The sequence below is a fragment of the Trachurus japonicus genome, chromosome 16 (assembly GCF_045865225.1).
Source record: "Trachurus japonicus isolate A0001 chromosome 16, Traja_1.0".
Lineage (NCBI taxonomy): Eukaryota > Metazoa > Chordata > Actinopteri > Carangiformes > Carangidae > Trachurus > Trachurus japonicus.
This window is the reverse complement of record NC_140922.1, coordinates 26423074-26438438: the sequence shown is the minus strand read 5'-3', so window position 1 is coordinate 26438438 and position 15365 is coordinate 26423074. Positions and strand designations below refer to the sequence as shown.

Below are 15365 nucleotides of genomic sequence, written 5' to 3'. Positions count from 1 at the left end.
TGCCGAGGTGTCAATACACAGGTGATGAAGTTGCCATCTCTTAGGCCTAAATATGTTTGGCTTCAATCACACCCAACGTCTTCAGTTCTTCTTGTTTCATTGCTTTTTAAAAAAACAAAACAAAGATCCTATAAGTCAATACGTTGGTGTCTTGCTGAGAAAGAAAGAGCAGCGTACAGAATAAGCATTATTAGTCTTTTATTACACAAGGGAGAGCTGAGATGGTGCTGAGCAAGAGCTGACTGTGTTCTTTTCTTTACTGACTTTGATACAGTTTTACCTTTCCAATAAATGTGATCTTTTTCAAAATGGCAGTTTTTACCTTTACCCCACCCCCCCCTCTCTCACATATATCGTGAGCCAATAAAATCCTTTTGGTGCAAGGAGGACAGAAAAAGAAAGTATAAGAATGCAGACAGGGCAGTTTGGGTGGTTATAAGTATAGTTAAGATTTTAGGGGAAGACACTGACATCTTTCATTTGCACAGTAAGTACAATACTGACAGAGCTATAGGGATGTGCTGAGATTAGCATAAAGATAACTCTAGAAGTAGCTAGCCTAGCTCTCGCCAAAGTTCAAAAATACAACTACCAGTAAACTGCTCCTTCATTGTTACATTTCTGCCGGTGCACTGCTTCAGATAAACCAGGAAAAACATGTCAATTTATTAGCCTATGCTTCAATTCTCCTCTGTTTTTTGGTGGCTTTATTTTTTTATCTGGCCCACAACTTTTCTGTTTTGGTTCAAGCTCGCTGCTGCTTCCACCGCAGGCAGCAATAAAAAAAAAAATCCAAATCCCACTGAACACTACCTGCTCAGCTCCGAACAGCAGACGGATAAAGTTAGCAATCATAAGGGCTTGCATTTCACTCACGGTGTGCACCTCCAAAACACGAACCAAAGCGTATTTTTTTATGCTTTAACTCTATTTCAAGTCTGTGTTTACCAGCCATGACAGTATTGCTGATATTTCTTTCCAGAGTGTGTGTGAGTGTGTGTGTCATCATGATGGCACATCCTGGAGACACCTATTGTAGTGAGAACTACCACAGAGACAGGTGTTTATATCTGTTATATATCTGTCTGCAGGCAGATTTATGAATGCAACGGCATCACAACTGCACAAGGTGCTGTTCAAAATGACGATGGGTGTGGTCAGGCCCGAGAACACCGAGTACTCATGGGTCAGTACGTCAACAAGTTATCGCGGCTGGTGTGATCCCATTGCAAGGTGGTCTGTAGTTCACTGTGCTCTTAGCGCTTTCAAGATGCATGTGACCTTTAACTCTGTACTGTGACTGAATGCCTGCTGTGCAGAGTAGACACACACATGGATGACCGGAGGTAGCACCGCTGCGCTGCTATACTCTGCTGCTCACTCAACAATATCTAGCCATGTAGACACAGTGATTCTGGAGAAACATAATTCATAAAAATCATTCAGTGTTATGTTACAAACATTCTGCAAATGTAATCAGATCTCAACTGACAGACTTCAGCTAAAACTGGATTAGTAATGCACTTACGCGTGGATGTACTGTGCAGTGTGTTAAGCCTGCTAGGGTAGGTGCATTAGTCCGTCTTGATGTCTCTGCACTCTGGGCAGTGTAAGAATGTCTACATGCTTGGACACATGGCATGACGACATGCTGCAGTCAAGCCAGTGTGGCAGATTAATGCCCATAGCCTCTACTTTGTCATGTCTGAACAGGAAACTGATACCACACCTGCGGCTGCACATAGAAACCGTCGGAGCACTGAGGGCAGCCATGACCCTGCATGCTAGAGATATATATGTATTGTGATTTATGTGCGTGTCATTTTATTCAACAATGCTTTGCAATGCTCTACAAAAAAATGTGAACCACAAAGTGCCTCAGAATCGAAGGCAGAATCAGATTTACGATGTGGCCACAGCACAAACAAAGCCGGCCGCTGTTTTCTTAATAAGTTTGTGTGTTCTTCCTCAGCTGCACTTCCAGTTATACTGTTTTGCAGTCAGAGTGGAGAAAAAGGGGGGAGGCATTTAGACCTGATGTATGTGACTTCTGCTGCTACGCCTCTTTGTGATAGTCTTCCAGAGCCCTGGCATCCAGTGAATGTCCAGAGCAATGACCCGTGTGGAGAAGACAGCATACTGCACTGGCCGGCTAAATCCTGTCCTCCAGCTATTCTTCCTCTTGGATAAACCGGTGCATAGCAAACGGGGCCCTCAAGCATGTACAATACAAAGTCGTCCACAGTCTAATAAGAAGAGCTAGAGGAGGGGAGGCAGGGGCTCAAGGTGGATGGAGGGGGGGTGGGGGGGAGTGAGCAGTAATCATGGCCTGTTTGAAGCTCAACATTTCTTTTTGCCTGGATCCAGCATTTCCATCTTCTGTCACTACACCCACTGATTAAGCAAAACCTCCAAGGACACAAAGGATGCTACAAAAAATGAAACCTAAAAGCATTCGAAGCACGTCTCTTTCCATCCTATGGACCCCCCTGGAGCCATCTGAGAAAAAAAGAGTGTGTTAATCTGTGTGCAGTGCACTGTTTGTACACTGTGCACAAAATAAGGATTATTAAAAATCTAAAATGCAAGTTGCCAGTGCAGAAAAATCAGACCATAAATATTTTAGCAGCTAATCAAACACTTGAAATGTAACTTATTATTTAACTTAATTTAAATTACTCATTTGAGAACTTACTATCTTTTTACAGAGCTTTAAACAGGACTGAGTGCCATCTTCACTGAGCTAGTTCAGTAAATGGACTTGGCCTTTTCCTCTTTGCTCAGAATGAACAGACTGTGAACTGTGATTGAAAGCAGGAGAAAAATGTATGTCTTTACATGCATGACTAGCACTTTCTATACTTTCAGTGCACTTCAACTACAGTACTCACAGTTATACTATTGTGAAGTTACTTCAGTTCTGTCTCTCTATTGTAGATGTCTTTCAACAAACACGTGTGCCAAATGAATACATGTAAATGTATGGAAAGTAGACAACAATGTTTATTTGTTTTCAAACTACTGCCTCCACAGTCTCGCTCACTTTGAATGTAAGTATCTCTCAAGACGCTGCAAAGACTGAGGCAAGTTTCAGAACTAACACCAAGTTGTGTTGTTGGGTGTCATCATTACCTACACTGAACTTTCAAGCAGAAAATCTCTTCTAACAATGACACAGTGACTATAGAACGAGAGACGGGAGGGTTTGGTTCTGGTTTTAATTAGAAATGTTATTAACGATCCTCATGACACTTGGGTGGAGGCCTGCATTTCAAATCTACACAACTGCAACTCATCACTTTCCACTGACACTCCATGCTTCTGCAAATTCAATTAACTGTTATGTAAATATCATCCATAACTGTGTAATGGTTTATCTGCTCCTCAGAGTCCTTGACTTATTTATTCAGAAATGCTGATTTGCACTGGCTGACTCCACATAAACAGGGTTGGCTCTGATTTTATTTTAGCTCAGCTCACCTCAGAACCGGCACCAGCACATGTACATCAGATACAGAGGCAAAAAATAGAGCTGTTTTTTAAATAATAGCAGCCCATAAATTCATGAGTAAAAGGGAAACAAATATCAACAGTTATGTGAAGTGGCAGGTCTTATTTTCCCTCTGCTGTGAAATGAATCAATAGCTGGGGCTGGTTCTGGCGTTCGACAGTAGAAAACTGCTTACTCTTCATTTGAGCTATATGTAATCAATCCTAGCCAGAGAATGGCCCGAGCCCTTTCCAAACTAAGTGGGGAAACAGTGGGATTACTGGCTCTGTGGCATTTATAAATTGCACCCAACGAGAAGAGGGCCACCAAGAGACTCCCGGTCAACATAATTACACCAGCAGGCCAATAAATCCGACCAACAGATCTTTTACAGTAGCACTGTAGTAAATTCAGCAGTGAGACGCTTTCCTTACATTGCTTTTTTTTGCACCAGAGAAGAAAACATTAATGTTTGTGTTGCTGTCTACAGTATAAAAAAAAACAACACAAAAAACAAACAGTGGCCTTGCTAGCTACAAATCTCCATGGCCTTCGCCTGTGGCCAACCCCGTGATTCAGTGGAGAGATTTAGATCTACACACTGTTGACTCATGCATACAACAGCGTAGTGTGCTGTGGATGAAAATCTGCATTTAGTACCCTTGAAGGAGGTGAATGAAAAGCACAGTTAAAACCCATCTAATATTATTCACCTCTGCAAAAAAAAGAAGAAAAAAAGACACAGGAGCTGCTTAAAAGCACGGAATCGATTTAAGGGCCACGTGCACCGTCTCTGGGGATGTTTAGAAATGACAAATGTCAGACAAAATAAAGCTAAAGGACATTTACGGCAGAGCTAACATCATAGTGATTTTCATGACATTGAGAGGGCCTAAGGAGAACTCATTCTCTTATCCCAGGTGTGTGTGTGTGTGTGTGTGTCTTCTTCATGTACAGCAAACAAAAACCTTGACCTCTACTATATTTCTTGCTGGCCATCTTGCAATATTTCCCATGGGATTGTAAATATCTGTGGCAGGAGCTTCAACTCCTTTTGTTGTTGAGTATTACAATATAAAACCTTTTTTTAAAAATACTTTTTACTGGAGCTAACGGATGTTTTCATCCTAATTTCATCTCTGGATGTAACCTGGTCAGCGTGGGACTGATGGGACCAGACAGTACCATGTTCAGTCTTTCAGGGGCTACAAACACTGACAAGGACAACATGAATCAATCTCTGTAACACAACAAACCATCTCAGTGAGAAAAACACGGCTGTTTTGATCTGAATCACCTTTTATCTCTTATTATTTATGGTTGTACTTAAAACAAAAAAAAAAGGAAGTCCTAGACAGCACAACAGAGCGGTGATTAATTGTGCAGAGCAGCTAGTCTGGTCTGGATAAGAACGTGGAGGGGGTTCGGAGAATAATAAACAAAGAGTAGAAAGTCAAAACCTGGAAAAACAGAGGCAGCGCTCTGCCTGTAGTGTCAGAGCTGCTCCATTGCCATCTGGAGATGACTGAGGCATACTATTAACCTTTGTAGAAATGGTTTCTGAGTGCTCCTGGGTTACTGTGAAGTATGTGTGTAATTGCATGGCTATGCAACTCTCCCATATCGCGCTGTGGATATTAAACTGACCAGTAGAGTATGATGAAACATCTACACATGACGCTCCTGTCCATCTGAGGCACAGCGAGATGCAATTTCCAGCCCATCATGCAGTGCCGTAAACATTGCATGCATGTTCTTCAACACCTGAACAAAGCAAATTACTGCTTTTTTTTTGTTCACGGAGAGAAAATCCCGACGTATCAGATATCCCAATTAAGGTTTGCAAGAACAGTGTGATTTGGCCGCCTCTGGTGCTGTTTAGTGTGAATACAGCCCTCGAGGCGCGTTTGTTGTCAGGCTTTTCTTATCAACACACAGTGTAGACGATGGTACCCTGTGGGCTGCACCACTTTCACAGGATTAACTGTGGAGATTCTTGTACAAAATCATGTGTGCAGAGAATACTGAGTCAGTGTGAGGCCAGGCCTATGTGCATGTATTATTATGAATACCCGTAAACCATGTGTTATTATGAACACGACTCACATTTTAAGATTGTTCCAAGCAATCACAATAACAAACACATGCTGCTACCATGGTCTGCATCATTACTTCAAATGTGAGCCCTAAAATTAATTCAGTCTGGATCCTGTGAAATAGAAACCTAATGTCAGTTGAAGAGAGTTTCTAAACACTGTTGGTTACTTTGTGTTAACATTAAAAGGCCTGTTAAAGAGCCCTGGAAACATGTTTTTCAGTTGTTTGGTGATTGCACATGAGTTCAACACTTGGATGTTTGGGCTCAGTGTCACCTCATTTTAATATTAAAGAGCGTTCCTAAGAAAGCTGTCTCCCTCTGTAAAGACACACCTGTGAACAATGCTACTATACTGCAAATAACTTCAGACGAGACAATCCTGCAGGTTTTGTATGGTCAGGAGTTTGGACTATAATATTAACTCATTGTATGGAGTTTTCATATGTGTAAATTGGAGCATCATTGTCTAAAAGATATGATTAAGAGGTTAATTAGGATCTAATTTGAGTGAGTGAGTGAACTATATTGGCCACTTTTGGATCTTCACTATTGGTTATGTTTTCAAAACGCTTTTATGGGGATTTTTTTTGTTGGTTTGGTCAGGACTCATAAGAACCCATTGACAACCCTTTGGCTCTTCCATGTACCAGTAACTTCTCTTCAGCCTTCCATATATTACAAATTTAATCTCGTGTTTAGAGCCATGTTTCTGACATTTTTGTTATTTATACACGTGCAAAAGCTGAACCTAATAGTATTTTTACAAAACATCTGAAAAGATTCAGATTTATTTTGCCCCTACGTTATATAAAGTCAATTCACATGCACATCTTCGTTTCTAAATCAGTGTATTTACTCAGTCATATATTTTATCTAGACCACTAGCTTTATGCTTTTACAGTGTGAAGTGGCTCGGATTAGGGATTACTGAATTTTCCACGATTCCACGAATGATTATCTCTTTCCCCCCACTACCCTCACCTCTTCATATAGCTACACAAAAAATCACATTGTATAACAAACACCAACCAGTTCCCATCTTCTTCTGCATGCTGGTGATTGCTGGGGAGTGTAAACACTGAGGCGGCATGAATGCGTTGTGTCAAACCATGATGGAGACACGGAGGAAGTGGAAAAAGCCAGAGACCTCCAGAAATACAGGAAGACAGAGAGAATGAGGGGGAGACAAGAGAGGCTGTGTGGGAGGAAGTGAAAGTAAGAGCGGGTGAGAGAAAAACCCTCCATTGGATTTGTGGTGGGGCTAAGCTGCCTTCTGGTGCTACGTGACCAGCCTATGCCGCCGAGGCAAGAAGGCTGGGGCTTATCTCAGTGCACACAAGCAGCTCTGCTGGCAAAGGCACCATGGCATGGCTGTGGGTGCTGCTGTCAGAGCGTGACGGATAGCTCTTACTCTCCCTCTCTCTCTCTCGCCTCTCATTTTCTCTCTCGCTCTATTCCTCTCTCTTTCTCACTCATTCACATGGGGGGAGCATGTAAAGGTTTGATACTTAAGGTGGATTTCAAAACAGAGGAGTGGCTTCTTTTTTTACTTAACAGTGACATCCCACTGTGTAATTACAGCATGGCAGGAAGTGAGTGAATGGGATATTTCCCTTTTAGCCTGGTTTAAATGTTAAGCTTTGTCCAAAAGGATAACATTTCTACTAAAACCATGTTCTTACTAAGTTGTTTTCTTTTATACAAGCCTTTTACTTCTACAGACAAATGTTTCTTTTTAATTCTACATAAAAGCAGCACTTCCAACCACAAATCATTATAGATGACACCATTCAAAGAAATTTATAATGACAACTGACATCCTGAAGTTGATGTAGCAGCAGCCACCAATGTCTAGCAGAAAATTAGATGTGTTAATGGTATAAAGGTTGTAGGAATACAAGGGCTGTCCATTTTTATTGCATTTTTATTTACACTACTCTTGCACTTCCCCTCTGATGTATTTACATCAGTCAGCCTGTTTATTGGCCACTCAAGTGGAACAGCAGATGCATAGAAAAATAAAATGTCAGCTCCACAATGTTGGTTAGGACAGGCTGTGTGAGTTTAGTCTGACTTAGTTTGAACAACAAACAAGTTAAGATGTAATTTTTTCTAATGAATACTGTGGGACTTGCCTCATGGGTTTGAATGAAATCAAGTAACTTGTTGGACACAGTTTCCCTTCACCAGGAACTGGTCTTTGCCTTGGTCACATTGGGTAATTATTATGAAACAGACACATGTCTGTGGCATGAACCTGAACTCATGGAAACTATATACAGTATTGATATGAATGGAACCTGTGGGCTCATTAGCAGCCACTTGTTAGATTGTGCAGGAGGCTTATTGGATTCAGATGTCGGCAAATAAAAGCCAAGTTTGCCTGGAGATCTGCTATTCTTAGTAGGGGGCAGAACAGGGGTCACATACTCTTTACTTAGAACTGGATCTCTGTGGCTCCATAGAGCTACTATGAGCCAAGTGGTCAGTCCCACATAATAAAAACATTGTTCCCACGTTACCAGGACATCATGACTTTTGAAAAACACAATAAAAGAACTGGGACCATCTGACTTTTCAACCCTCAAACTGAAGGTTACTACTGAGAGAATACTTTAACCACCAAGGTCAAACACATCATTTTCCTTCCCCTTTGAAAACAGTGACAGCTTTTATAAGTTGTCCCACTTCCAAAGAAAAAAACAAAACAAAACAAAACATAAAGACAGTGGAGGCTCTCTCAGTGGCTTATGTGTAATTGCCACCCCTGGCTACGATCCGGATGTGTAAACACAAGAGACGTGCCACCTGAGACAATTACATCAAACCAAAAAAAAAAGAGAGCAACACCGGTGTACTGCCTGCAGCTCTGGCTATAACTGTCAACCACCATAGTGATTAACTCCTCATTTGATATCATGCTGTGACCATACAGCTGCAGCTGAATACAAGAAAATAGCTGTTTTCAAGGACAAAACGCTCCGGCTCTGTTTTTACGCGTGACCTAAAATGCAGCTATGGAGGAGAAAAGGAGCAACAGGAGCGGCCACTTAACACCCAACCTGACTCTTCCTTCGATCTATTGAATAGCTGCTAATTAAATTCTGGCCTCTGAGTCCCTTTCATGAAACTGCATTTCAAGCAAGGCTTGGTGGGAGCCTTGAGCAAGTTAGTGTATTGCTGCCCCAGCACCGATTCCTCCCATCTTCGACCCTGCAGTGAAAATCCAATGAATAACTAACAGGGGAATAATCAGTCACAAGGCGGCGGTGGCAGGGTCCGCTGCTCTCAGGGCGTTAGGGTACGGCAACATGTGTGGTGCTGTCTTGTTTATTAGCATTTCCTCTGTCAGGGGCTGAAGATACAGTGCTGCGTTTGCAGAGTCAGGCCTCTGCTGCTGTCCGCAAGCCACGCAATACTTACTGAGGTAGCAAGTAGTCAGCGGCTGAATAATTGCACACACATGCAGTGACACACACACACACACACACACATAGCAATCAGCCCAGTAAAAGGACATTATTTATGATGGTTTCTGATGAGTTCAGACTGATTTGCCTGAACACAAGTCAGATACTCAACTGGTCTTTCAATAAAACTTTGATAGCAGGCAGTCAATGTTTTACTAGTTGTAGAATTTGTCTGTCTGAAAACAATCAAATTTTAAGACTGAAGATATAAAATATCTTGATAGAACATCATAAAAAATATTTTTGGGGGGCGGTTGTAAATGAACAAAGTCTGAGCATGTCAGCATTTAAAAACTAAAAACTCTCCTTTAAAAATGCTCTATCTTCAGCGCAGCTACCCTCATTCTCGTGTATGTGGACATAAGAGAGGCTGAACTCTCATGTGTTGGAAATAAATCAGACGAGAGAACATAATGTGATAAAATGCCTCTCCTCAAGACTGCAGCCAAGGTTGGTGCCACAGTTTGTAGCAATCTGTTGGTGCTGTCCGTCTGTCCTTGAGACAGATTACCCTTCTGCCTGTACCCTCCGGTCAAACACACAGGAAATACATTAGAGGATAACAAGGTAGAGAGAGTGAGAGACAAGGAGGAGAGGTGAGTGGGGAGGGTATGGGCGGATGAGCAGAGGAGAAAATGGCAGAAAGAGGAGGAAAAAAAAACTGGGTAAGGGAGGAAAAAGCAGTGGAAGGATATACTGTACTGTAAGGTTTCTCCCTCTGCACCAATAAAGACAAGTGGGACAGAGTGTCTCTCCTGTCCAACTCAATCATAAACTAAAAGAATAGTCAACATTAGACTACACAGAATCAGACCCACATACTGTACATGTGCTGAGGAGGAGAGCACTTGAACAGCACATATCCAGTAGGAACACAGTGTAATGAAAGCCGTCGTATAGGCAGGAACACTAAAAGTCACACTTAATGAGTTTACAGCTGTGGAGACACTGGGTTCATCTCATGCTTGTACCTCACTGAGCTCCAGAGTGGCGGCTACAGGCTGCCTATAATGATGAAAAGGTCAGACATGGTGGCTGTCAGACGGAGACGCCGGGAGTCTGGGGAGAGCCGGTGTCGAGAGTTACAACGCTGAGAGCGCACGCACGCACGCACGCACGCACTTTCTTCTCTCCTCCTTTCCCTGCTTATTTCTTTTCCTTTGAATTCATATTTTTCTTCCCTTTCATTTTCTTTTCCTCGCCTCTCCTCTGCTTCCTCCCGCTTTCTCATGCTTCCTTCCCTCTTCTCTCCTTTCCTCAGCTTCCTGCCCTCTCTTCTCCTCTGCCGTTTCCCCCGTCTTCTTCTCTTCTGCCCTCTCCTTCCCTCCCTGAATGAGATGAACGACTTTGTGCTCGCCTGTTGTGACAGTTTAAATATCGCCCTTCTTTCTGTTTTTCCTCCTTGTTTCCTTCCACCACCTTTGCTTCGCTGACATCAGACCAAACGATGACTGACACTCATCACAACGTGTCTACAATCTGTTCTCTCTTCATTTAGAGGAGGAGGAGGAGGAGGAGGACGCTTCAACGACTGCAAGACTGCAGCTCATTTAATGTAAGAACACCATCAACATATCAATCACTGCTTCTCCTCCTCAGAGGTGAGAAGTGCGGCTGGTGTTGTCCTGGTAGGAGGCTCATTGGCGGGGTTATTAAAGTGTCGGCGGTGAATGGTCTGTGCCTCTAATGACTGGTCTGTCTGAAGCCTGCATGGCAGACAGCACAGCAAGCTGCCTGCCACATTATTACTCTCCCATCAGCATAAATTAGCATGATCAGCCTCGGCTTGGGTTTGACTATACGCAGCGATGCCACAGGGCCCCACTTACAGGGCCCCATCTAGGAAGAGGAGCCCAAGAGAGACGGGACAGCCACTAATCAATGTCTCATTAACAACATATGTGACTGACAGATGCAGCGTTTGTGTCGTCGTATGGTGAAAACTCTTCTCAATGTGGTTTATCTAGGTCAACGCCAACTAAAAGCAAATGATTAGCTGCTGCTATGACTCAGGGTTTAGGGGCTCAGACAGACAATTCGTTACTTTGTAGTTAAAAGCCGTAAAAGCACAATAAGTCACAGTCGCGCTTCATTTAATGGCTGAGTGACTGTGACTTGTGACCCTACGCTTTTTTTTTTGCTTGCCTTCAGATGGACAGGGCTGATAAGTGCAGGCTGGAGCATCAGCGGTCAGTCCGCACCTGTCCCGCTGAGCTTTCATCCCAGTTTTCTTTATTGATTATCGCCCACTGAACTGATACAGACAAACAGATCAATCAGTTCTCTGGTCAATTTTCTGGCCTGAGGGGACGCCGAGTCGATACGTGATGACTCTGTAGAAAGCTTATCAGGGTGTGACACCTGCAGACACACTTTAGAGGAGCGACGCATACAGTACGCACGCCGTCGCTCCCACTCTTCTTGACACAATGACCCTGTCTGACATGAGCCACACCTGTGCTGCCTTTCTTTTCCTTACAGAACAGCTGCTGATACGGAGTTTGAAGCTGCTGCACCGATTTACATGACTAATCATCACAGACTTTATACGCTCAAGGACACGTAGGGAAATTCACATTTACCAAGGACTCTATTAAAAGAGCTGCACGAGCATCTAATGAAAAAATAAGCTGACGGATCTGTATATAAACTCAAGAAGAGATGCTTTAGGAAACATCAATCCATCTTTTATGTCACTTTTTTTTTTACTTCGCTTGAGAAATGTAAAACATGAAGCAATGAGCAGCTCTTCTTTTATTTCAGCTCAAGATTAATAACTAAAAGCTGTATTTATGAAACGACAAAGCTATTATTATATCCATCTGCTGAGAGTGCGAACTGTCAAGGAAGTGATCTTTATTATACAAGCAATCAGTATAATTATACAAGATCATTTGGTAACCATGGTAACAGGTGTGCATGTCAGTATAATGCAGGTATTTTCCCTGATTAATCACGGTTCATACGTAGCAATCAAATTGGAGGTCTGATTTGGTTGTTTTTGACTGTCTCGTTTTTGTACCATTCCTACCTGTCCATCATCTTTTTATGGCACTAATTATACTCACAGCATGTTATTTCTTCTTATGATCTCTGTGATGTCACAGCCGATAAATTACAATGATGACCTCTCATACGAGACGAGATCCAGGAGACATGCTTCACAGTCTCCCCTTCCCGAGTTACAGCTTTGATTGATGGACAGAGGTTTTTTTTTTTTTTTGCAGAAAATGAGGATGTCACAGAGCAGTTGACCTTTGATCTTTTGGATACAAAATACAATGACTTCATCTTCCCCCCACCCCCCATCTATTATACCATTGTGTTGTCACAATTAGGGTATGAAATTGTGAAGGATGGCCAGTGATGTGTGTCGTGACCTTTGGCCTTCGCTCACCAAAATCTAATCAGAGTCTAAATGGACTTTTGTGTCAAACTTGAAGAAAGTCCCTCAGGGTGTTATATTGAGACATAATGTCCACAAGAATGGGACGGATGGCCGAACAACCTGAACTCATGATGCCTCCGGCTCTGACTGCTGCCGGTGAAGAGGCGTAATGAACACCAGGTACCAGTGCAGCATGATTTACTGTCAGCCACCTGAATTTAATTTCCCCATACTGTACTGTATGTGTGCTGCTGACATCATCAAAACTGTCCAATCAGTGAGTTATCTGTCAGACTGGGTTCACTAGTTGGCGTGAAAATGAAACCAATCAAATTACAGGTGTAAAAGTGACTCTGATCAAACACAGACAAATTAAAATGGAGAAAATTAGTGCCCACACATCGTCTCCTTCCAGTGTTGCAGTGTGAGCTAACTAGGACTCTCCCAGGTGATAATAAGTGCCAGACATGAGGCATTCAAATGTCATCACTCACTTTGTTGTCCATGTTATTTATCATGACAAATAATGTTTATGACCGTGGCTGTTCTTACTCCTCTTTTTACTTTCTTTTATTCTTGTTTATGCTTTGTTATTCATTTATTATTATCATTCATTTTCTTGCTCATATTCTCTCTGATCGCCTAAACTCTCTCCAGTGCTTTTACATCTGTTATCGTCCAGTTTCTCCAGTTTCTATGGCACCATTAAGCCAGAGTGTGAACCGGTTAATTCCTTGACCCCAACTTCCCCTTTTCCACAGTATATGAAGTTTATTGCAACGTAGCAACATATTACTGAGAGATGATCATTCTTGTGGAGATCTTTTCATGCGGAAGAAATCTGCTATATTACATTGAATACAACATTTCTTGTGAATATATGTGTGTAGTCAACGCCCTGAGAGTCAGCCTGGCTTCTGTGGAAACTGATTAATGTTACTTTTTCCCGCTGGGTGACAATGACACAGTGACACAGCGCTGCTTTCATTTATATTAGTATAAGTTCACAAACCCTTGTGTTTGCAAAGAGTCTGATAAATAGAAAATAAAACCTTGGATCAGCAACAGTGTAGAATAAATATGCATGTCAGTATACTACAATGATAGTATATGGAGCTTACTATGTTGAAATAAGAAGTCATAGAGCAGCAACGGGCACCAAATGTGTCACTACACATACAAAACAAATCAGTCAGAAATAAAGTTCTTACAGACGAGCTGTCGGCTGCATTTAAAATTCTTGTCTGCACACTTTTCCCTACACGCTCCCTCTTTCTAACCTTGACCCGAGCAGGCTGCTAACTGAATCACATCAATGAAGTGAATAGAGAGACGCATTGCATTTATGAGTTTGGAATTAGTTTACCTCAAACTCATTTCATCATGTGTGGGAAGTCAGCTCCCTGAAGTGTACTTACTCTCACCGCAGAAACCTACCCTCCGACACAGAAATAGACCTGCAGCAGCAGACAGTAGTTTTCATCACAGGGATAAATCTCATCAGATCCATGAAATTAGAGTTTGTAGGCAGGAAATGAATAAAAGGACCGAGAAAAAAAAAGGGGAGAGCCGGTCATATATTCGACACGGTGGTATACTTTACCTCAGTAGTAAGAAGTTCATGTCAACAAATGAGAAAGTGCGTAACATTTAAGCATCCGCACGCCCACATGCACACAGAGAAGACCTGGCAGCAGCACATAATTTAATAATAACCAAAGGATAATGTAATAACTGGACAAATAAACCTAATTAAACGTTCCAGTGAATACACACAAAATGCAGTAAAGGCTGATAATATGAAACATGGGAAATAATAGGATTAAAATGTGAGGTTGTGGACATATTTACCCGATTTCTTTGGCACTGGTAGTTTGCCTACAGTTTAGTTAGATTGTGATGGGTGTTGCTGGTTTGAATCCCTGGTAATCATCTAAATTACATAAACTTGTAAATTTTAGATCATCAGCTGCTGTCCAAACAGATGGACCAACCCCCCCCCCCCTACTCCATCTCAGTGTCATTTACCTATGGTGTAGCCTCTCTTCAGTTCACCACAACGGGGGCTGCGGCGCTGGGAGTTGGTGGTGTTGTTTTCCTGCACGGCGAGGACGGCGGTTGTCTTGGCAACAGGTGGTGCAGCCTTGTTGTGGGGCGAGGCTGGAACCAGAGTCGGGGAGAAACCTTGACTGGCAATATCCACCGACTGAGACTTCTTCTTCAGTCTGCAGGGGGAAACAAGGAAACCACAGAGGACACAGAACACATCACTGTTATGTTCGTAAGATCGAAAAACCATTGTGTGTGTGTGTGTGTGTGTGTGTGTGTCAGCGCTGTTGTAAACACACAGTGGGACGGGAAATGTTGCGTGACCTTCGCTGTTCAGGGGCCGGCGAATCAAAGCAGATTTGCATCTGAGGTTGTCGGTGTCAGTGCGCTGTGTCACAGAAACGTAACCGTGCAAGACAATTTTTGCAGCGGTAAGGAAGTTGGGGAAGGAAGAAAAAAAATCAATACACTAATCACATCCTTGTTAAGGGTGAATTTATTAGCGTCGCTCTGCCCACCCAGTGCAGACTCGGCTCTGTGGAGGATAACGGATGACACGGGGGGGCAAACAGGTGGACGGCAGGAGAGCAGAGTTACTGTCAGACCGCTGGTAGAGAGATAAATCCCAGTGACTAACAACCTAAAGGAACAAACACTGGGGCAAATATATGGTCGTCTGCGGAGGTGGAAAAGATTTCATTTAATCCAGTCTGGATCACAGAGACTTCCTGTTTCATCCAAAACTCAAAACCAGGGTAGACCAAGTTATGATGCTAAAAAAATGTCATCATCATCTCTTTTTAAGAGTTTTGCAGTCTGAAGTTCTTCTGCAATGTCCATACATGTACATTTACTTCCTTCTGTATAAGT

General features: G+C 42.5%; 1 protein-coding gene across 5 annotated transcripts in view; it reads right to left on the bottom strand.

Annotated features, from left to right (window-relative positions):
• The window catches only part of oxr1a (oxidation resistance 1a), a 148024-nt gene that overhangs the window by 70628 nt on the left and 62031 nt on the right, over positions 1-15365 (bottom strand). For all 5 annotated transcript variants that reach the window (XM_085802866.1, XM_085802865.1, XM_085802864.1 and 2 more), the window contains one exon: positions 14475-14671. In XM_085802866.1, the coding sequence (XP_085658992.1) occupies positions 14475-14671 (197 nt within the window). The remainder of the gene's footprint in view (positions 1-14474; positions 14672-15365) is intronic.